At 42.5% G+C, this 22,158-nt stretch overlaps 1 protein-coding gene across 12 annotated transcripts in view; it reads right to left on the bottom strand.

Annotated features, from left to right (window-relative positions):
- KCNH7 (potassium voltage-gated channel subfamily H member 7) overlaps positions 1 to 22,158 on the bottom strand; it is a 256,126-nt gene that overhangs the window by 87,350 nt on the left and 146,618 nt on the right. For 7 of the 12 annotated variants that reach the window (XM_083577003.1, XM_083576998.1, XM_083577002.1 and 4 more), the window contains exons 3-4: positions 16,790 to 16,945; positions 350 to 382 (exon numbers count right to left, since the gene is read on the bottom strand). In XM_083577003.1, coding sequence (XP_083433129.1) covers positions 350 to 382; positions 16,790 to 16,945 — 189 coding nt within the window. The remainder of the gene's footprint in view (positions 1 to 349; positions 383 to 16,789; positions 16,946 to 22,158) is intronic. The other 5 variants (XM_083577006.1, XM_083577007.1, XM_083577000.1 and 2 more) reach the window with 1 other exon arrangement.

Here is a 22,158-nt window from a genome sequence, read left to right as displayed (position 1 = left end):
CATGTAGAAAAGAGATTAAAATTGGTTGTCCCAAAAACTTGGTGGGTAGGACATGATGTCAGATAATCTAAGCCTTCATAAAATGTGACCCACAAAATTGAAGGCTGGATGTGTATGCTTGATAAAGCTCTTATTTTTGCAACAAACTGCATGAACAGGGAGAGTGACAATCATCTAATACGTGGCTGGTAGGATGTTTAGGGTTTGGTGAGTGTCTATAGAAAAGAGGAAGGTATTCAGATCCAGTAAGTAAGAAACAGCTTTGAATCAGTGCTCAGGAAAGCTGGGCTAGTCATTGAAATAATAGAAGCAGAAGTGGTGTAAATAGGATTTCAATGGGTAGAATTACCTGAAAATGAGCTTCTTGAAAGGTTGTTGCCATCTGAAATACAAGTAAACTGAATTTACAGATAGCATTCATTTTATTTATTTTTTTAAAAAGAAATAACAGATAATAATAAATCAGTTATAGTTAACCTTAAATGTGGGAAAGAAGCATATGTCAAGGAGATATACACAAAAATTAGAATTTGGCTCAATGGTTGCCTTTCAATAAATCATAAATATACAGATCCACATGGATGGTATTTAATGTAATACATTGCTTTCACAGCCAAACACCACTCTGCTTGTATGTGTAATGGCTTTGGACAGTACAGAATTGTGGCAATAGAGGCCAGCTTCACTGCTTTGACATTTTGGGACCCTGGACAGTTGCCCGGCATGTGTGAAGTACAGTGTGAGCCCTTTCTTTTGCAGTCTTGTGCATTTTAAGGAACAATGTTCAAAGTAACTGTGTGAGATTGTTCATAGAATTGCAGAGCTGAAAGGGATCCCAATGGCCATCTAGCCACCATTCCTCTCTTCTTACAAGAGGAGAACTGATGCAATAATAAGTTGGTCAAAACTACCAGTGGTTGTTTTGCCAGTGTTGACACATAACAATAAGCCAAGAATGTTGACATAAATAGGGATAGGGGAGAAATTTGGGTTGGAATCTCCCTATCTTGCATTTCATGAAAAAATATGCCAACCAAAATGCAGCTAACCTTTGAAAATGGCATTCTCCAAATTTTGGAGCAAAATTCTTTAGTAAAAAAAACCTGTGTACCAAAAATGTATGTATTGGGTTCTTTTTTCTTCTTCCATAAAAACACATGCTTTAGTCAAAATAACAAAAATGCATTATATTGCAAAACATTGCTTGCAAAACATGCACATTAGTCAAAATTGCATATAATAATGTGCATATTAAGAAACCGACAAAGGTCCGTATAGTTAAAGCCATGGTTTTCCCAGCAGTGATGTATGGAAGTGAGAGCTGGACCATAAAGAAGGCTGGTTGCCGAAGAATTGATGCTTTTGAATTATGGTGCTGGAGGAGACTCTTGAGAGTCCCATGGACTGCAAGAAGATCAAACATATCCATTCTTAAGGAAATCAGCCCTGAGTGCTCACTGGAAGGACAGATCCTGAAGCTGAGGCTCCAATACTTTGGCCACCTCATGAGAAGAGAAGACTCCCTGGAAAAGACCCTGATGTTGGGAAAGATGGAGGGCACAAGAAGAAGGGGACGACAGAGGACAAGATGGTTGGACAGTGTTCGTGAAGCTACAAACATGAGTCTGACCAAACTGCGGGAGGCAGTGGAAGACAGGAGTGCCTGGCATGCTCTGGTCCATGGGGTCACGAAGAGTCGGATATGACTAAATGACTAAACAACAACATATTAAGAAACACGTGCCTTAAAATGCCGATGCCTGATGCAAAAATGTGGCAAATTGCTCTTATGATAGGAAAAACAAGAAACTGACTTAAGGCATTGCATGCATTCTGCCCAATTGTTCCCACTCTGCTCTTCTTCTAACAAATACAGGGTTGTTTGATCCCTACCAAGTCGAGATTCATGAGCTTTTTTTAAAAAAAAAAAATATATACAAGGAATAATATAATAATAATAAAAATAATATACAAGGAAAAAAAAGAGAAGAAAAAAGACGAGAAGAAAAAACAACAGAAAGAAAAAAAATACAATACAATATACAATATACAAACAATACAAAACACAACCTTAACACATTAAACTAAGCAAAACAAAACAAAACAACAACAGTTTAAAAACATACATCATACCATTTCATTACTCTATCTTTCATTCCCTTGTTTCATCGACCTCCTCTCACCTCCCTTTTTGTATTCCACTTCTGTTAATTGTTTCAGCAAATCCTTTCCATCTTTCTCTATTTTTTGTCATATAAATATCTTAACATATTTTTAACCTTATTTTCCATTAATGCTAAAGTACTTATTTATGCTTAATTCCTTATAACATTTCTACTAAAGCTCTTCTTCTAACAAATACAGGGTTGATTGATCCCTACCAAGTCGAGATTCATAAGCTAACAACAAACCTTGGTTTAAGGTGTAGCCTTATTAAACTTTACCGACTGGTGGGGTCTGCGTTGCTCCTGGGAGGGAGGAAGGAAGTCAAATGACACTGAGGTTGATTCAGAGAAAGAGTTCTGTTATGTACTGAGTTGAATAGGATCCAAACTGCAGCAGTCTGATTGGTCCTAGAACAATAGGATCCAAAAGGCAGCAGTCTGATTGGTCCTAGAACAATAGGATTCAGAATGCAGCAGTCTGATTGGTCCTAGAACAATGCAGCAGTATGATTGTTGGCAGGAACCACCCAATCATGCTCCAGATAGAAATGAATCCACAACCTGATTGGCTTACAGTAGAATTTCGGAATTAGCCAATCATGTGCAGCCCATTGTGTAAATAATGTATATAAAGCAGATGCTTTGAGGGGACTTTCATTCATTCCTCCTCACCACTATGAGCTGAATAAAGAGCATGAAATCACTTTGCGACTCTGAGTATATTTCAAGTTCATTCTGCTCTCCGGATAGCAGAAGGCACCTGTGTGTTCAGCTCACAGCAAGTCCAAAGAAATGAGAGATTTCATGCAGTATATATGTCCTCCAGGCACCCTCTCCCGCCTTCCCCAGGAATCCAGCCACGTCAGCTTATACACGCAAGTTGACATCACAGATGTTCCTGCTCCTTACTCTTAACCATAAAAGGGTTTTCCTCTTCCTATACTTTTGATTATAAAAGGGTGTTCCTGTTCCGGCACTCTTATCTTGGAGCAAGAGGTCACCAACTCCTGGCGCCATTCCCGGACTAAGTTTGTGCGTCAGAGTGTGGTCTTAATGTAAGATAAGATAGACAGAGTGCCATCCCTGCTCCACTGGAACAGCCAAGGTCATCCACTGCCGTCACGGACTGATAAAGGAGTGAGCTTTGAGCACAGCTGGCTTTCTGTTTATACATTGACTCACAAGCTCAAGTTAATGCATTTTAGAAAATGCTCCCTTGGAGGAGGAAAAATGTGGATTTTGGGGCCCGTTCCAGACTGACTGTACAGTCAGGTTTTTAGATTTGGGAAACCCATTCCTTCAAAGGCTGGCTAGCAATCCTGCCTTGCTTGTTAGGAAGAAGCAAACCACAATCCCAGATATCTTGCTAAGCTGGACTTCTTTACTGGCTTGTGCCAGAGGAGGAAAGAAGTGGGAGTGATCAGGATGACTGATGCTGTTCTGCTAAGGGAAACCTTTTAAAGGTGAGTGAGGACGACAAATAGATATCAGAACAGTCTTGGGAGTCAAAAACAGCAAAAGTACAAGATGTACAGCGTTGTGGGTGTGTTCTCCAGCTCAGGATCTCCATTGGCTCAGAGCTGGAGAACTTAAATGCTGGTGACTAAAGGCACAGCCAGCTAAAGATCCTGCTTTGTTGATCAGGCAAATTGTAGGGTTGCCATATGTCTGGAATTTCCCGGACATAGCCGGAATACTGCAATCAGAAGCAGTGCCCAGGAGAAAATTGCTAAAATGTCTGGGGAAATCCAGGTTTGTTAAGTGCATAGAATGGAAGGCTGAAATTCCAGCCATAGAAAGATGTAGGAGCAGCTTGTGCTATAACAAAAAGTAAAGAAAAGCTTATGCTCTGAATTGCTGCCTATGTGCTATGTAGTCATTATCCCTATGGCATGCCTATTGCTTTCTGACTTAATCCCTGGTCTCCTGTGCCCCTTCCTGGATTGCTTGTTATTTTGGATAATTAAGTCCCCATTTTAGAAGTGTTTGACAGCTATGTTTGCAGTTACTGTTGATTTTTACTTTCCTTTTGCTAGATCATGAAGAAGAAGAAGAAGAAGAAGAAGACGAAGAAGAAGAAGAAGAAGAAGAAGAGGAGGAGGAGGAGTTTGAATTTGATATCCCGCTTTATCACTACCCGAAGGAGTCTCAAAGCGGCTCACATTCTCCTTTCCCTTCCTCCCCCACAACAAACACTCTGTGAGGTGAGTGGGGCTGAGAGACTTCAGAGAAGTGTGACTAGTCCAAGGTCACCCAGCAGCTGCATGTGGAGGAGCGGGGAAGCGAACCCAGTTCCCCAGATTACGAGTCTATTGCTCTTAACCACTATTCCACACGCAAGGATCTTCACCTCTTAACCTAGCTGTACAGACACCCTGACTTTGATAAGAGAGGAAGACGAGGGTTTCAGACTTTCATTTTAATCATTAAATGCTCATCCCAGGCATTGAAATGGTTGCTCTTTGCCTTAGCAACTGGGGATTGTACAGCCCTCCTTTCCCTGAACAGGAACTCTTCTCTGGAGCTTCCCTCTTTTTCTTTTGCTCATCCCCTTCTCTATCACACCTCCACATCAAACATATCTTGCAGAAATAAGGACAGGTACCAACTCCCCCTATCCTTTTTGTCTTTTTATTCCAATGTCATCTCAGTCTTTCTGGAGAGTTAGTCAGTATTTTCCTTAACTCTTTCCCCTTCCCCTATATTCTGCTGTCAAGCCCAATCAAGTTGCTCTTTTTGAGGATGCACGGTTGATCTGCTCTCTTTCTTCTTCCTTGCTGTGCTCCTAACTTCTTTCTTGGCTGATCCTCCCCTCCCACACCTCACCTTCCCCTCTAGCATTGCCCTGAAGTCTCCCTCCTTCCTTTTGATTCTTGCTTGCCTTAACACTTCCCCAGCCCACCACCTTTTCTTCCTCCAACATCCTCGCCCCCTTTTTTTGAAAACCAAATGTCTCTAGTCAGCATCATTTTCCTGACTAGATGCCCTGATGTCATGTTTAGGTTATAAAATGGGTATCATTTGAGAACTGCAGGTCTGTGTGCAAACTGCACGCTTCATAACAGAGACCTACTATCTATTCCAGGCCTGGATGATCCAAACTCCTCACACTGTCTGGTAATCTTACGATATATTTCTGCACTTTCTTTACCTGTCTAAAGAGGCTTTGAGGCCCAAGTATGCACAGTCTACTACTATAGCTCACGGAAGTCATTTCCATCCACAGGCAGCAAGGTTCCTGGTGGTTTCCCTGGAATCCTTGACAATGAGCATTATTCAGCTAGAATATTATTCAGCCTATGAATATTAAGGTCTGCTCTGAAACTGCAGGTGCAGATAGTTCTGTGTATCCAAACCCTTAAATCAGGTGTAGAGAACATGATATCTCTCCCCCCAGTCCCAGCCAGCATGGCCAGTAGTCAGGGATGCTCTAATCCAACAAAATTTGGAGGGCCACAAATCATCCACCCCTGCCTTAAGTAAACCCAGAACACCACATTTTACAGCTCTCCAAGCCACATATTGAAAGATACCGTGGCATCATTATTGGGCAGGAACTGGGAACTGGAATCGTCACTGAGCCATGAAGCTTGCTGGGAGATCTTGGGCCTGTCACAATTGCTCAGCCTAATCTACCTCTCAGGATGCAATTGTGAAGAGACAATGGGTGGGTGCTGGGGTAGGGTGGGGAATGTTAGGGGCTGGACTGAGGAGGACTGGTGGGGAACGCCGCCCCCTTCTCCTGAACTTTCCTGAGAACAGGAGGACAGTATAGATTTAGAACAGTGGTTTGCAGAAGGACATAGTTCAGAGGCTGCAGAGGGGAGAAGCTGGGAAATATTGGGAGATGAACAGCAGGAAGAAGAAGCACCAGGGGAGAGACAGCTGACAGACTCAGTGTCTTTGGAAAGCATTCCTGACCCCCCTTCCCAGGACCAGGTGTGCATTGAGGTTAGTAGAACAGCGAGCTCAGAGGCAGAAAGCTCAGATTAGCCAACCCAAGGGTGACGTAGAATAGGAGAGATGTGGAGGGGGGAGACTTTACTTGGAGCAGTGCCATTATTTAGGGAAGACTACATTCCTTCGTCTCTCTCTCTGTGAATGTTAATAAATTACATGGTAAGAACTTTTATTGTTTCTCTGCTTCTTGGCTGCTACTGTGGAAGGGATAGGATTCCCCGAAGCCTGACAGGGAACCAGTATATGTTGGCCTGAGCTCCTTGGGGGAAAGGTGGTAAATAAATAAGTATAACAGACAACACATTTAGAGATGGAGCAGAAGTGGATTTAGGGGAGTGCGACTGGTTTGGTTGCACTGGCCAAGCCCCTGGGGGTGCCACAACTCTGATTTACAATGGAGCGTAAGAACTAGAGGGGTGCCGAATTTTGGTGTTGCGCAGGGCACTGCTGAAATTTGAGACTCCCAAGATCTGCGGCTGGATGGAGACCCCAAACTTTGAGGGATTCCCAGCTACAGACAGGCACTTAGAACAACGCAGATGTTCACTTATAGAATTACAATATGAGATGTAGGAAGGATTCCTTGGTTACATTATTTATTCATTGCCATGATGTAAAACTGTGCCTTTTCGGATTTATAAGGCCAAGTGCTGCACTAAATAATAAAACAGACAAAGTAAGGTGAGCATCAATAATGTAGCATTTTTGCCACATAGGGCTCGCTAACCTTTTGCGCCATTCCCTTCTGTCCAAGTTTCTTTTAGATCTGTTTTACTGAAAGTAAAAAATGAAGAGCTTGGCGAACCTCCTATTGACCCTGGTCTGGTCTGCAGGTCACACTAAGTATGTTCCAGGAGAGAAAGTCTCAGTCGCTCTGCTCCTCCTTGGTCTGCACCACATTAAGCTGAGCCAAGGTTTGGTTAGCATGTCATCCAAACCCAAGCTCATGGTTGAACTCTCTCTATAAGAACGTAAGAAAAGCCTGCTGGATCAGGCCAATGGCCCATCTAGTCCACCATCCTGTTCTCACAGTAGCTAACAATATGGCTGTGCAAAACCTGCAAGCAGGACCTCAGTAATAGATGGGTTGGATCCATTTTATAAAATGATGGGTTGGATCCAATGAAGCTCTTCCACAAACAGAAGGGAGCCGTATGTTCATAGAAGGGGCTTCAAAGAAATGCACACACAAGAAACACATTCCCTTTCCTCCATATGTAGCATACTGTACATGTAGTTGTGTCTGATAGATAGGCTTGGCTGCAGCTCTCTCCCTTCTGCTGAGGTGGTTGCAAGCAGTGCCGGATTTAAGCTAAACAAGCTATAGCTTAGGGCCCCCAAAAAAATTTAAAGGAAGAAAACCTGGATGTACATTTCCAAAATATAAGATAAAAAAGAAATAAAATGGCTTTAGATACCTATTAGGTCCATAAATCACCATAAAACATAATTTCAACACAAAAAACAGCGACTATTTGTTGTTGACAAAGGACAGTGGATATATACAGGGCCCCATTACCTTCAGTAGCTTAGGGCCTCATCAAACCTAAATCTGGCCCTGGTTGTAAGCCTGCATTTGGCATCATGTAAGGTGTGAAGTGGCCTCTTTTGCCTGGACTCTTCAATGTTGGCAATATCTTTCGCTTATTCAGGTCAGAATATCCACAGAGCCTCTCCATAGATAGACAGATGCAGTGCTTTTTTCCTGGAGGGGACACAGGGGTACGCATATCCCTAAACATTTTGTGAATCTAAGTTTGGCCTCATTGAGGGACAGTATTTCAATATGAGTAGGAAAATGAGAGTACCCCTAAACATTTTTTTAAAGGAAAAAAGTACTGGACAGATGGATAAATAAATACACAGGATGATGCACAATACATAAAAGGTAGGACCGTTAGGTCCAGTTGCGGACGATTCTGGGGTTGCGCACTCATCTCACTTTACTGGCTGAGGGAGCCGGCGTTTGTCCGCAGAAAGCTTCTGGGTCATGTGGCCAGCATGACTAAGCCGCTTCTGGCAAACCAGAGCAGCACATGGAAACATTGTTGACCTTCCCGCCGGAGCGGTACCTATTTATCTACTTGTACTTTGACATGCTTTCGAACTGCTAGGTTGGCAGGAGCAGGGACTGAGCAAAAGGAGCTCACCCTGTCGCGGGGATTCGAACTGCCAACCTTCTGATCGGCAAGCTCAGTGGTTTAGACTACAGCGCCACCTGCGTTCCAGCACAACGCATACTCTGTTCTTAACTTGAGCCTTTTGGAAATGTGGCAAAAAAGTGAACCCAATGGAAATAAAAAAAACCAAATGGTGCAACTCAATACTTGATTTTAATGGAGATTAATCCCATGTCAGTGTGTATAGGACTGCAGGCAAAGGCACATGTGTTAAGTAAACTGGGATTATTCCTTGTCATTATCCTATGGAGTGATGAAGTAGTTTATATTGAGATTCTTAGAGATTTGCAAATCAATACGGTAATTTTTCTGAAGCACCTTGCCAAGTGCTGACTATGTTTTTCCGCCCAATAACTTTTTGATTCTGCATAAACTTCACAATGCATGGGCCATCCAGCTAAAATTCATTTTTAATTGCTTTTTGAGGCAGGTCCACATATTGGCACAAGACTTGCCATAATTAGGCTGGCACAAGCAAGTAAGCTTTTCTTCTTCCTTCAAAACAACAACATCCTGATCCTGTAAGTACATGAGTCTGTGGACAAATTTACTATTACATTATATGCAAGACCAAATAATTAGTGACTTGAGCTTCATGCTGATTAAGCTATACTTTGATAGAATTTCACTATCATTCTTCAAAGGCTTTTTGCCCAGTTGTATACCAAAATAGTTGATCTAAAGGAAAATGATCTCGCAATGAGATAACCAATGTGCTTGAGCAAAACGCTCTTTATCCTGATGGGCAGCCTGACCATTTTAAATGAACTTATGGGTCAGTCCTATTCCTCAGAAGCAAGCATCATTGTTTTCAATGGGAGTCCCCCCCCCCCAGGCAAGGGTGTATAGGATTGCACAAGTATTAGTATCTCAAATAGATTAGTCACTGGGCAGTAGTTCTGTACCATCAAAGGACACCTTGCTTAATCCAAGGATTTCTGTCGACCGTTTTTCCGTTCTCATATCCTCTGCCGCTCCTTCATATGTTTTCTTCTTCTTAAGCAAAATACCTGTATCCTTGCTATGCATTCTGACCACCTCTCATGTCGACCAGCTGCTGTTTTACTTTGTTTTGTTCCTACCTCTGATATGTGCTCCCTTTCCACCCTGCCCGAGTTTCCACTTAAAAACAAAAACAAAAAACCACTTCTTATACAACTCCCTTTTCCTTATCTGGGAGCAAGCTTACACAGCTTGCATTTAAGGGCTCAACATTTCACCCCATCTGATCACAACAATGTGGAAGCACTGATCCCCAAGCCTCACTGGTTTTATAGGGACCAACGGCTTCTCAGAAGGGGATCATACCTGCATTTCCCAAGAAAATTTGGACCATAGGAAGCTACGTGCGGCCACTCCTGCCCAGAAATGGTGTAGCCACTGCTATTCATGGTCTGGTCCAGATTAGATGACTACATTGTGTTAGACATCTTTGAAGACTTGTTGGTTCTTCTGTGTATGGCAGCTAGACTACACAAGACGATCCGAGTCCTTCTGACCAGTTTTGACCTAGGATGCCTTATGTGATTTCAGATCTGGGTATCTCAAGGGCTGCTTGAGACAAGCCTGCTCATTCACACATACCATGTGCAGAATTTCCTTCTTCAGGAGTGCTAACTTGGCCCCACGACTGTGGGTGCTCAGGGCCATGGGTGTCATGCAGCATGCACGGCTCTGGCACTGAAATTTGTGGGTGCCTAGCTCCTTCATGGGGAATTTTTGTGAGTGCTTGGGCACCCAGGGCCCCAGAGAGTTGGCACCTGTTCGATGGCAAGGTTAGTTATATGGCAAGCTGGGACTGGGCTCTATTGGTCATAGAACTTTGCACTGGGATGCTCTCTCAAGAGCTGTTCATCAGTCCAGGCAGCAGCGGAAAACAGGTTTATTTGCCCAGCCTTTTGGTTTTAACGGTGATGCTTTCTCCCTGCTTGTGGTTTGTTCATTTTTACTGCTGTTTTATAGTCTGTTGTTTCGTAATTGGTTTGGTTTTTATCAGTCTTTCATTTCATCCCTCCCCCCAAGCCACTTTGCAAATCTCTAATTTAAATTCAGGATATAAATGTTTTGAATAAATACAATAAACCAATGGTGGTATGTCAACACAGGGAGACTTCTCAGTCAATATGCAAAGGGTTTCACTTTTCCTGACTTGTTTCCACTTTGCTGTGCAGCAAGGAAAACTACCTTTGTTTACTCAGAAGGAAATTCTACTCTGCTCAATGGGCCTTTCTCCCAGGTAAGTGAATATAGAATTGCACCTCCAAAAACTATAGCATCGTTCAGATTTTTTAGAAGTCAAAAATGCCACTGAGTTAGCTCAAGCCCCTTCCATAAGCCTATGACAGCTGTTTGGAGCCTGGCCTTCATTTTCCTTTAATTTATCTCAAGCCATTAAAAAAAAGGCTTCTTAGTTTTAGACATACAGTAGTAACAATAGATTATTGTACATGAGTTACAACATGCACTGTGGTGACTAATGGAGAAGTTTAGAAACTTGGGCAAATGTCAGTTTGTTCCCTGAATTACTCTGACAGCACAATCCCACACACATTTACTCAGAAATAAGGCCCAAATAAAATGAGTTACTTTTGAATAATCCTGCACTGTTAACTATGCAGAGTTATGTCTTATTTACTTGATCTGTATTGCACTGAAGTTGTGTACAGTGATACCTTGGTTCTCAAACTTAATCCATTCTGGAAGTCCATTGGACCAAAGCGTTCCAAAACCAAGGCACGCTTTCCCATAGAAATCAATGCAAGATGGATTAATGAGTTCCAGACTTTTAAAAACAACCCCTAAAACAGAAATTTAACATGAATTTTACTATCTAATGAGACCATTGATCCATAAAATGAAAGCAATAATCAATGTACTGCAGTCACACGATCAATCAGTAGCTGAACTGGGTTCCACAGAGTCACAAAAACAAAACAAAAAGCTGCAAAAACAAAAATACAAAATAAATAGCAAAGACAGACCTCAGAGTGGCACTCAGAATGGAAGTGTGGCACTCGAATTGGAAGCGCAACACTCAAAATGGAGCATGTTCGGCTTCCAAAAAAAGTTCGCAAACCGGAACACTTACTTCCAGGTTTTCAGAGTTTGGATTCCAAGTTGTTTGAGTACCAAGGCATTTGAGAACCAAGGTACCACTGTATTAGGTACGTAAGATGCAAGAAGGATGTTGCATAACATCATGCAAAATGTTATTAAAAGCACATGAATAATGGATTTTGTGTGTGTGTGTGTATAAATTTTAAAATAATGAACTTTGGCTGAAAGGCTTTCTGTTTGTAATATAATGCTTCATCTTCAACTTAAAATGAACATTGCCCAGCTTTAGGCTCCACTGAAGGGGACTTTTAAATTGTGCAACATGCTTTCTGCATTAGAAATTTCTTGGTTCCCTAAGCAGAGACCATTAGATAACTTATACTGCAGAAACTTGCTTCAGTAAGCAGAATGGGGAAATTGCTGTTTTAACTCCTCTTGCCCCCCCTCCCCATGAAGTTCTATGGCACAAATGTTATCAAACAGAGACACAGCTCGATGTATATATAGCAGGGTTTCAAAATCAATGATTCCACATGATAAGAGTTCCTGAGAAGGATTCAGAACTGTAGCACAGGGAGCAAATGATTATGGCGTATGACACACAGATGTGCAACTCTCTTAAAAACTTTCAGGGCAGGCCTTATACCCCATCACATATTGCTGAACTTTGGCCTTCATATTGTCATGAAATGGTTGCATTCCCCCCCCCCTCCCCTGCCCATTCTGTTCAAATCCTAAAAGTCTTACACTGGAGTCAATGAGAATTCCAAAGCACATTAGGGAGAATTCAGATGTTCAGCTGGGGGGTTTTGTGCTTACATAACTGTTCTCAATTATACAGAAGGATGGCCACAAACATGGACCACTTCGAAGGACGATTAGACAAAATAATGGAGGTTAAGGATCTCAGTGGCTAGTAGCCACAATGACTCTCTTCTAACTGTCAGAGGCAATGCTACTGCATGGTAGTAGCTGGGAATCACAGGTCCTAGTTTGAATAGTTCGTCTGGGAGACAGCCTTACAACTTTGCCTTTTTTAGTGAGATGTTTTATTTCCAGACCTCCCACTACACCCTATTGGGCCACCATCCAATTCCTACTTCCTCTACATAGATAATGTTCTCTGTGGAAATAAATCACCTTGAAAGTGTTACTACAGTGGTACCTCAGGTTAAGAACTTAATTCGTTCCGGAGGTCCATTCTTAACCTGAAACTGTTCTTAACCTGAGGTACCATTTTAGGTAATGGGGCCTTCCGCTGCCACCTCGCGATTTCTGTTCTCATCCTGAAGCAAAGTTCTTAACCCGAGGTACTATTTCTGGGTTAGCAGAGTCTGTAACCTGAAGCGTCTGTAACCTGAAGTGTCTGTATCCCGAGGTACCACTGTACTTCCTTGAGCAAGGTTGCCTACTGCCTCTTAAGATGTCACTGTTATCTCAGAGACCAAGCCTGCCTTTCCTCCTCCCCTGACATGCCCAGTCTGTGCTATGGAACTTCCTCACTCCCTCAGCCTTGAAGGGGCCTCCTTGGCATTGACTGGTGCTGCCTCCTTCCCCTGAGCCTAGGAAAACGGTGCATGAGACTTCCAGTGGGTATTTCTTAGTGGAACGGCCTGGCTCTTTGATCAGGGGCAAGTGTAGGGGGGCTCTGGCCCCTTCCTCCCACTGTCCTCATTGGAGTCATCAGTATTGGCTGCTTAAGGGTTGATCTGACACTCCTTCTAGATGGCCTTTACAGGGTGCCATAGCACGGCTGCTTTCTTGGGCAACACTTCGACAACATGCAACACCTCTGTTGAAAGCCTTGTTCTGGCTGCTATCCAGCTAGATTCTAGGTTTTACTTCTTGTTGTTTAGTCATTTAGTCGTGCCCGACTCTTCGTGACCCCATGGACCAGAGCACGCCAGGCACTCCTGTCTTCCACTGCCTCCCGCAGTTTGGTCAAACTCATGTTGGTAGCTTCGAGAACACTGTCCAACCATCTCGTCCTCTATCTTCCCCTTCTCCTTCTGCCCTCAATCTTCCCCAACATCAGGGTCTTTTCCAGGGAGTCTTCTCTTCTCATGAGGTGGCCAAAGTATTGGAACCTCAACTTCAGGATCTGTCCTTCCAGTGAGCACTCAGGGCTGATTTCCTTCCGAATGGATAGGTGTGATCTTCTTGCAGTCCATGGGACTCTCAAGAGTCACCTCCAGCACCATAATTCAAAAGCATCAATTCTTCGGCGATCAGCCTTCTTTATGGTCCAGCTCTCACTTCCACACATTGCTACTGGGAAAACCATGGCTTTAACTATATGGACCTTTGTCAGCAAGGTGATATCTCTGCTTTTTAAGATGCTGTCTAGATATAAAGCCCTATATTGTTCTGGACCAGGATATCTGAGAAACCACCCCTCCACCTCCATCCCACTCCATGCCCTTAGGATGAAGCTCTGATAATGGCATTATGTGGCTCAAGCACACAGTGTTAGCACTGCAGCACCAGTTTTCCAGATTCAGAAAGGAAGCAAGCCCCAAATTATGTTTTCTACATTTCTTGAAAACCTTCCTTTTCTCCAAAGCCCTCCCAATTTCATATATTTCATCTCTGCAGTTTTAAATTATGGTTAGTGTTTACGTTTTTGATACTGCTTTATGATCAGTTTTATATTTTATATAACTGTTAAGGCATTCTGTTCCTTAAATGCAGAGCGGTTTATAAATTCAGAACAAATGACAGAAATCTACTATTAAATGCAACGAGTGATGGACATTTTCCTCCTTATTTTATGCAGCCTTTCCAGAGCCTAATAGCCTTAGCTAAACCTAATAGCTTTAGCTAAACTTAATAGCTTAGGAGCAAAGCTGAGCAAATAATTCATGAGTAATTTGTTTAACAAATCTAGCCTCTTATTGTGCCATTAGAATATCTGCAAGCAGATTATGGTTCTCATTTTTTAAAAACAAAAACAAAACAACACTCCATTCATATGGTTTTGCCTCCTAATTGGATGAGCAGGCAGACATTCTTCCTGACATAGACATGTGTGTGTATGTTTAAAATTGGATTTCTAGGCACTGATGGCCTTCAGCAATGATACTGCATTTTGTAGATACATCTATTGAAAAGCATTCTTTCATAAAGTAGAAGCAAAGGGGGTGTAAACATTTTTTTAAGCATAGTGCAAATGAGGATTCTTTTCCTTAGTAGTAACTAAGTTCAGATCCACACTATATATTTAAAGCACATGGCTCTGGGAACCAAAGTTTGTTTACTGGGAGCTCTGTGGGGGGAGCTATGTGTTTTGAATATATGGTGAATTTAAACCTACAGAAATTTAAACCTTGGGAAGAATCCTATTCTGTACAATTTTCTTGTTTAGCCACTTTTCATGTGCAGAGTAAGCCCTCTTTCGTACAGTGGTACCTTGGTCTACAAACTTAATTCATTCCAGAAGTCTGTTCTTAAACCAAAACGTTCTTAAACCGAGGCACACTTTTCCTACTGAGGCCTCCCGCTGCCGGTGCCCTTCCACCGTTCGGCTTCCATTCGTCTTCCGAGGCAAAGTTCACCAGCTGGAACACCTACTTCCGGTTTTGTGGAGTTCGTTGTCTGAATAGTTCGTTAACAGGGCTGTTCATAGACTGAGATACCACTGTACTACATATGATTTCACTTTAAAAGCCTTCCATCTTTGTATACCTCTACTGCATATGTTCATGGCCACATCTGCACAATACATTTAAGGCACTCTTATACCACTTTAATGGTCACGGCATCCCCCACAGAATCCTGGGAACTGTGATTTGTTAAGGGCGCTGAGAGTTTTATTCTTGTTGCTGGTGACTGTTGATCTGATTTCATTCTGATGTAAATTATGACCCATCACTCCCTATTGTTTTCTTAATATAGAAAGTGAAAGATGAAGAAAGCAATCTCTGTACTTCCCTGAGTCATAGTTATGGTTACAGTTTTGTTTTTTTTCTAGTTTTCCTTTCCTTTGATTGATTAGCCCATTGATTTTTACAACCTATTGTTTTGGTTTTTTTGCCACTGTGTTCTCAAACATTAATAAACATCAAAATAAAAATAAAATAAATAAAAAATGTCCAGTAGCACCTTATAGACCAACTAGGTTTGTTCTGGTATAAGCTTTTGTGTGCATGCACACTTCTTCAGAAACAGATATCTGAATAAACTTAGTTGGTCTATAAGGTGCTACTGGACAATTATTTATTTATTTTTATTTTGACTGCGTCAGACCAACACAGCTACCTACCCAAATTAATAAACATACTGTTTTTTTTTAAAAAAGTGCATGCCTTCTGCACCTATTCCCTTTACTTCCAGGCATTTTCAATAACACATTTTTCGGGAACATGCCTGCAGCAACATGCTATGCAATGTGTTGAAGGCATGTATAAAGCCATGGTTATTACCACTAAAGCATTCAAACTAGTTAATCAATCAGTGTTGCCTTTTTATGACTGTGACTGACGTTTTCACCTGGAGATGCCACAAATGGAAACTTGGACCTTTTTGCATGCAATGCAGCTGCTCTGCTCCTAAGCTACAATCCCTTCATTTGGACCCAACACACCTTTAATACACGCTTTAAAAAAATTAATATTACTAAATAAATTTGTGTACTACCCCTCATCCAACATAAAAATACAAAATGAAAACACAGAATGCGTAATGAAAACAAACCAATAACCCCCTTCCCACAGATACATTTCAAAGGCCATAGAATGCTAATCAGCTGAACGCCTGGTGTCTAAAGATATCAGTGAAGGCACCTGGTGAGCATCCCAGGGGAGAGCATTCCACAAATGAGGAGCCACTGCAGAAAAGGTCTGTTCTCATGTTGCCATCCTCCAGACCTCTTGTGGAGGAGGCACATGAAGAAGGGTCTCAGAAGATGATCGCAGGGTCTGGGTTGGTTCATATGGAAAGAGGCGGTCCTTGGTGTATTGCGGCTATGAGCCATTTAAGGCTTTATAGGTCAAAAACAGCACTTTGAATTGTGCCCAGAAACCAATTGGCAGCCAGTGAAGTCAGGCCAGGATCGGTGTAATATGCTCAAACCGCCTCCTCCTGGTAAGCAACCTAGCTGCCAAATTCTGCACCAGCTGGAGCTTCCGTACCGTCTTCAGAGGCAGCCCTACATATAACGTGTTGCAGTAATGTAACCTAGAGGTTACCAGAGCATAGACAACAAAAATTAGGCTATTCCTGTTCAGACATTTGAAACACATTCCCCCGACTCAAACCACAGTGCCCAGAATTCTTTGTGGGGTAGAATGTGCTTCGAATGCGTACAACAGACCAAGAATCTTCGTTCCAGGGAATGTGTTAAAGGCCAAAGTTCTACCAAGAGTTGCACATAATTTGTTCCATGCCCTACGACCCACCCACCCAAATTCCCATAGTAAACACACTTACGGTTTGCAACTTTGGCTGAGAGTATCTGGTTCAGTTTCTCTGGAGACTCTACATTCTCCTCATCTGTTACATATTCAAAGCTAATAATAAACATCATGGCAACTCCTTCTTGATTTTTCACTGGGATGATGTGGGTGTTGCAAATGAAGGTGGACCCTAGAAAGGAGAGAGAGAGAGAGAAGAACACATTTAAGCAAAGGTTTGTAAGTGAAATCGTTCCTCCCCAGTGATTTCTATGCCAGTCATTCTAGGAATATGTTAACTGTTTTGAGAAACACGATCATTCGTTTGATTTAAGGACAGGCAAATATTTTCTGACAATCGATCAACCATATAGTAATTTCAAGAAGCTCCCTTATTTATGTCACTGCCAGTGTGATCCTACACTTGCCAACTCAGAGGCAAGTCCTATTGTGTTTAAAGAGACTTATTTCCAAGCAGTGCTGGATGGTGGCCATTTGGACTGGTAGGGCGTCAGACAGGGAGCTCAAATTGGATGTAGAATGGGAGAAATGACAAGCAGAGCCAACTAATCCTACTTATGTCCCCATCCTCCTCTCTGATGAATTTTACAAGGGGCAACATTGAGATTAAGAAGGGAGAAGCGAAGAGGCAATGCCACCTTTTGGGCTGGTTGTGGGGCAGGCAGGCAGGTGGGGATTGGCTCAGGGAAGACTGGGGATGGCAGGCCACTGCCCCATCTGCTCAAACGCAGCAGCCTCCACTGTAAATGGGTGAATGAGTTCAGCTCGCCTTTTTTTTGCTGCTTTTTTGTTCCTCATAAATGCTTCAAACACGTGCACAGCATCATACTGGGAAGGTATTCAGTGTCAACAGCCACCTGTGATTTCCCCTATCAACAGAGAGGCTGAGGCTGAAAAAAGCCCCATTATTCTCTTAAATGTCAGCAGCTTGAAAGTCAAACTTTTGGCTGGGCTACAGGGAGGACACTTGCTTAAAATAGACAACTATTTCTATTTTAGCTGTCTTTGTGGTGGAATTCTGCACATTCTTCCAATTCTGAATCAGAAAAGTTTCGGCAGTTTTTTTGTTTTTGTTTTTTTAAGGGAGTGGGAAGAGTTTTTCCGTTGAAAAAAACTTTGCTTTGGCTTCCTGGATAAACCAGGAACACTCTGCTATGTGTCCATTCAGTATAAAAGACATCATTCAGAGCATAGAAACACTGTTTCCAATGGAGCCCAGCGATGGAAGCTGTATTGAGGCAGCACCGGGTGTTGAAATTTTGCTTCCGTAACAATTTTGTGCCCAGGACAACCATCCCTGTGGCCCCTCCCACACTATGCCACTGCCCTCGTGGCCCCTTCCATCTCTATAATTCTATGAGAGAGCTTGACACACACCAATGGGTAACTCAACAGTAAACATGAAGTCAAACAACAACAACAACCCAATTTCATATATTGCAAGCAGAAACAAAACAACTCGCCGAATATGTTAACAAATATATGCCTCTACTGTAACATATGCAGCAGCTCTCTGGACGTCTTCCATGGGGAATACACAGAGGCTGAAGAAGAAAAAGAGACATTCGGAACCATCATCGAGAATGGCGCACAGGCCGAGATGTAGCCTCGAGGCTATGTAACTTGAGCGTCAAAGAAAAGATGCAAGGGCGGGGGGGGGGGGGGGGAGAGCTTCGGCACAAACAGACATGCTGCTATTCAGATTATCTTTAGAGCTGAGCAAATAAATAAATAAATAAACTGACTTAGCTCTTTTCTGACTGGTCACAGGGTGGTGGTGAAGCAAAGCTGCCATCCAAAACCAGGGCATTCCAGGAAGGCTGGCTTGGTGGGAATCAGCATGAGAATCTTCTGGCAACCACACTTCCTGGAATGCCTTGCAGGGAAACAATGCCCTGTGTTGAATGACGTTGCTCCGAAGGAGTTCCAGGAAGTGCAGAAAGCTATGGAGAGATCCCTGCACCTGTCTGAGCAGTGCATGACTCCTTTATGTTTTTTTAAAGAAGTGTTTAAACCACCAGAAAACCCTTGATCACCTCAAGGTCTTTCTACTAACATATAAGCTTCTAACATATATAAAATGTAATTAAAAATCTGCTCTCTGGGTAAGCAGGGTTGCACCCTGCTTTTTAACCACTTTCACTTATGCCACGCGGAAGTGGGAGAAATGGCCTAAGGGCTTGACATCTGCCACATACAGTGAAGTCACTGGAAACTGCTCTTGCTTGGTACCTTTTCTATGTGGCTCACCTCTTCTTTTTCAGCGACAGGCATAATCGAGCTTTTGAAGAGGCTGGATGATGTTCCCTCAACTCCAAAACTTTTCTTTACGAGCTGCGCTTTTCATAAAGTCATTTTTCTGCTTCTGTAGCACTGATTATCAACTCTGGTAGTAATGTGATTGCAGTAATAAGAACCAAGAGACACTTGGGCTACTAGTTTCACACAGATACATCTGCGAGAGAATTATCTGGCCATAATGACAGGGGTCTGAACTAATGCAGAAGACCTGGAATATATCAAGTGATCTACAGTCATTGATAAGAGTTCCTTCAAACCAGCACCCATCTTGATGGCAGTGGACAGAAATGAGAAATTATTTCCATGGGAGAGCTATTCCAGATATACAGTGTGTTTGTGGTGTGTGTGTGTGTGTGTGTGTGTGTGTGTGTGTGTATGCACTCTCTCTCTCTCTCTCTCTCTCACACACACACACATATGGTAAGTCCAATATATATAAGAGCTTTGGTGTTGTTTATGAATGCATCTGCATATGTTAAGTGCGAATCTCAATTACGTATATGTTCAGTGTGCATGCATTAGGTGTTATAGCTTTACTGCCTGCCATGCAATCATCAAGTGTATAATGATACAAAATGCAATATGGCTAAAATCAGAGAAAACTAGCAGTCTGGCACCATGAGCCAGCAAAAGCCAAGGCAGCTGTCCTGTATTAAGTGGTTTGGTTGTGTGCAATTTATGTCTCTGTTTTTGGTCCTACCTACTACTGAAATGTGGGACGGACCACTTTCCACAGGGTGCCCTTAAAAAAAGTCTTGTTTCCCCCCTGCCTCCGTAACCCTAACATGGTCAACTGTAACCCCCACCTCCACTCGAGTTAATGTAATTTTTCCTACTGCACACTTTCCTCTAAGCACAGTATGAACTGTGCCTAAAACCCAACAGGCTCTCCCTTTCAGAATTTGTAGCTGTGGCTTCAATCCATTTAATAAAACAGTTAAGCACTTGCCACAGTTTCCATGGGAACAAACAAGACGACTTTAGTAAACGGAAAATAAGCAATTTAAGCCTGTCCCATCTAGGCTAAAAATAGCAATGCTGCAGGCCGCATGCTGAAATCGAGACTGGTTAAGCAGAGTGTTGTTGGAAGAGAGGCTAGACGGAAGAACTGTTATCCCCCCCCCGTTAATTAACCAAAATACATTTTTAGGTTTCAGAAACCTTTTTAGGTTTCAGAATTATATTTTCTGATTCGCGGGGAAAGGCATTGTTATTATCGCATAGTCATTATCAAAGAGAAGAATCCTTTGGTATCTGTTTTGCAGCAAGTCTCCAACTGTGTTGTGATGGGTAGATTTGTGGAAGTTGGCCTCTTGCGCCAATGAGAAGGGTGGTTGTGGAGGAGATGTGGACTATGCTGAGCCTTTGCCCAGCAGAGGAATAGGGAGCCCTTGGCCTCTCAGATGTAGTTGGATTCCAGCTCCCCATAAGCCTCAGCCAGCATGGCCAATTGTTCAGAGAGGATGGGAGTTGGAGACCAACAACATCTGGAAGGCCACAGGTATTCCCATCCCTGGTTTAGCAGACAAATGATGGTGGTTGTCTCTGCTTGCCCATTCAAAGCTCAGCACCTCACAGGCTAGCAAACAGGGCTGCTATAATGGAACACAGAGATACCCCCTGGTTCTTTAAATTAGTTGCTGAATCTGGAGATCAGGCAACTACAGCTTCTCCTGCCCCTTCTCTGATAATGGAGTATGTGGAGGGGTGGAGCTGGGTTCCCGACACCAGTGTCACTGCTGTTTACCCAAATGAGGCTGGGGTGGGACAGTGGTGAGGTTGGCACCTTGCTGCTGCACCAGCAAGACTGCTGCCACTCAAGTGCTTCCATAAGTACAGCCTCGCCACAGCCTTGGTCCCATTCAGGTAAGTGGCAGTGGTGATATGGGAATCAGGAAGGTGACTCTGCCCAAACACATAGGATGCTACTGCTCTGGTACCACCATCTACCCCCTCCCAGACTTGCTGTGTGACAGACCAGCAGTCCTGCTCATTAAAGCAGGAAAAGAGGACATTTGACATTTCGCTATCAACTTTGAAGATTTCAACTCGCGAATTGTGCAGTCTCGGTTTTTGTTTGCTTAAAGGGTTTGTGGTTCGCAGTTTTATCCTTGATCTGTGATCTTATCTATAATCAAACGTTTTCCTTGCAAAACCTCTTAAGGTGATGTGATGTTGATGCGATAGAAGGAAAGAACATTACCCTTCCACCTTTCTCCCCATCTTTCTGCCCACTGCAACTGCATGATATCATGCAGTTGTAAGAAACAGTGTCTCTTACAAAGCGTAAACGACTGTGAAAAAGGCTCTTTAAAAAAGGAGATGCTTTATGTACTCTTCCCCATTTGTTTGTTTGCTTTGTAACACAGGAAAATCTCTAATAAAAATTATTTTTTAAAAAATATGGGACCTGAAAGGCAATCATGCTTTGAAATCCACATTTCTCTGAATTTTGCAATGCAGTTCTCCAGCCCAGTGATGTGGACAAAAAAATGAATATCCTGGGATAAACCACAAATAATATTTAAAAATGCATTATATTAGGGAAGACAGCTTGTAGAGAAATGCAAATCTTAGGCAAAATTCCATACAAACATTTGTATTGATCTTCCTGATGAATTTTCATAAGGTCTTTTAAAATAAAATAAAATAAAATTGCAAAAAAACCCTCTGCCTTAAATAAGTCTCTATCTATAGCTGGACACACCCTGCATTTTAGTCTTCCTGCACTGTAATTCTGGTTTTTATCTAACGGATTCATCTGAATGTGACCAAAGGAAAAAGGGAGCAGCTCTTTTACAGTGTAAGTTACACATGAAGCACTGAGGTGCAACCCATGACCAACTTTCAATTTACAAGGCAAATTTCTACACCAGAATAAGCCAAATCCTCAGTCGCTACTGGTCAGTACAGCATACCATCATCTGCTGTACGATACCAAGATTTCAGGCCTATTGGCAAGTCATGGTTTAGCCAGGACTGGTCACTTTCAAAAAGTGCTTTAAAATTCAATTGTAAAAGCCGAAGTGTGTGAATTCACACGTCTGCGGAAATTTTTTACTGATGTATTTATTTAATGGTACT

This window comes from Podarcis filfolensis (genome assembly GCF_964270895.1).
Source record: "Podarcis filfolensis genome assembly, chromosome: 1".
In the NCBI taxonomy this organism is placed as follows: domain Eukaryota; kingdom Metazoa; phylum Chordata; class Lepidosauria; order Squamata; family Lacertidae; genus Podarcis; species Podarcis filfolensis.
Note: the sequence above shows the minus strand (reverse complement) of the source record. Positions and strands in the feature narration are given on the sequence as shown.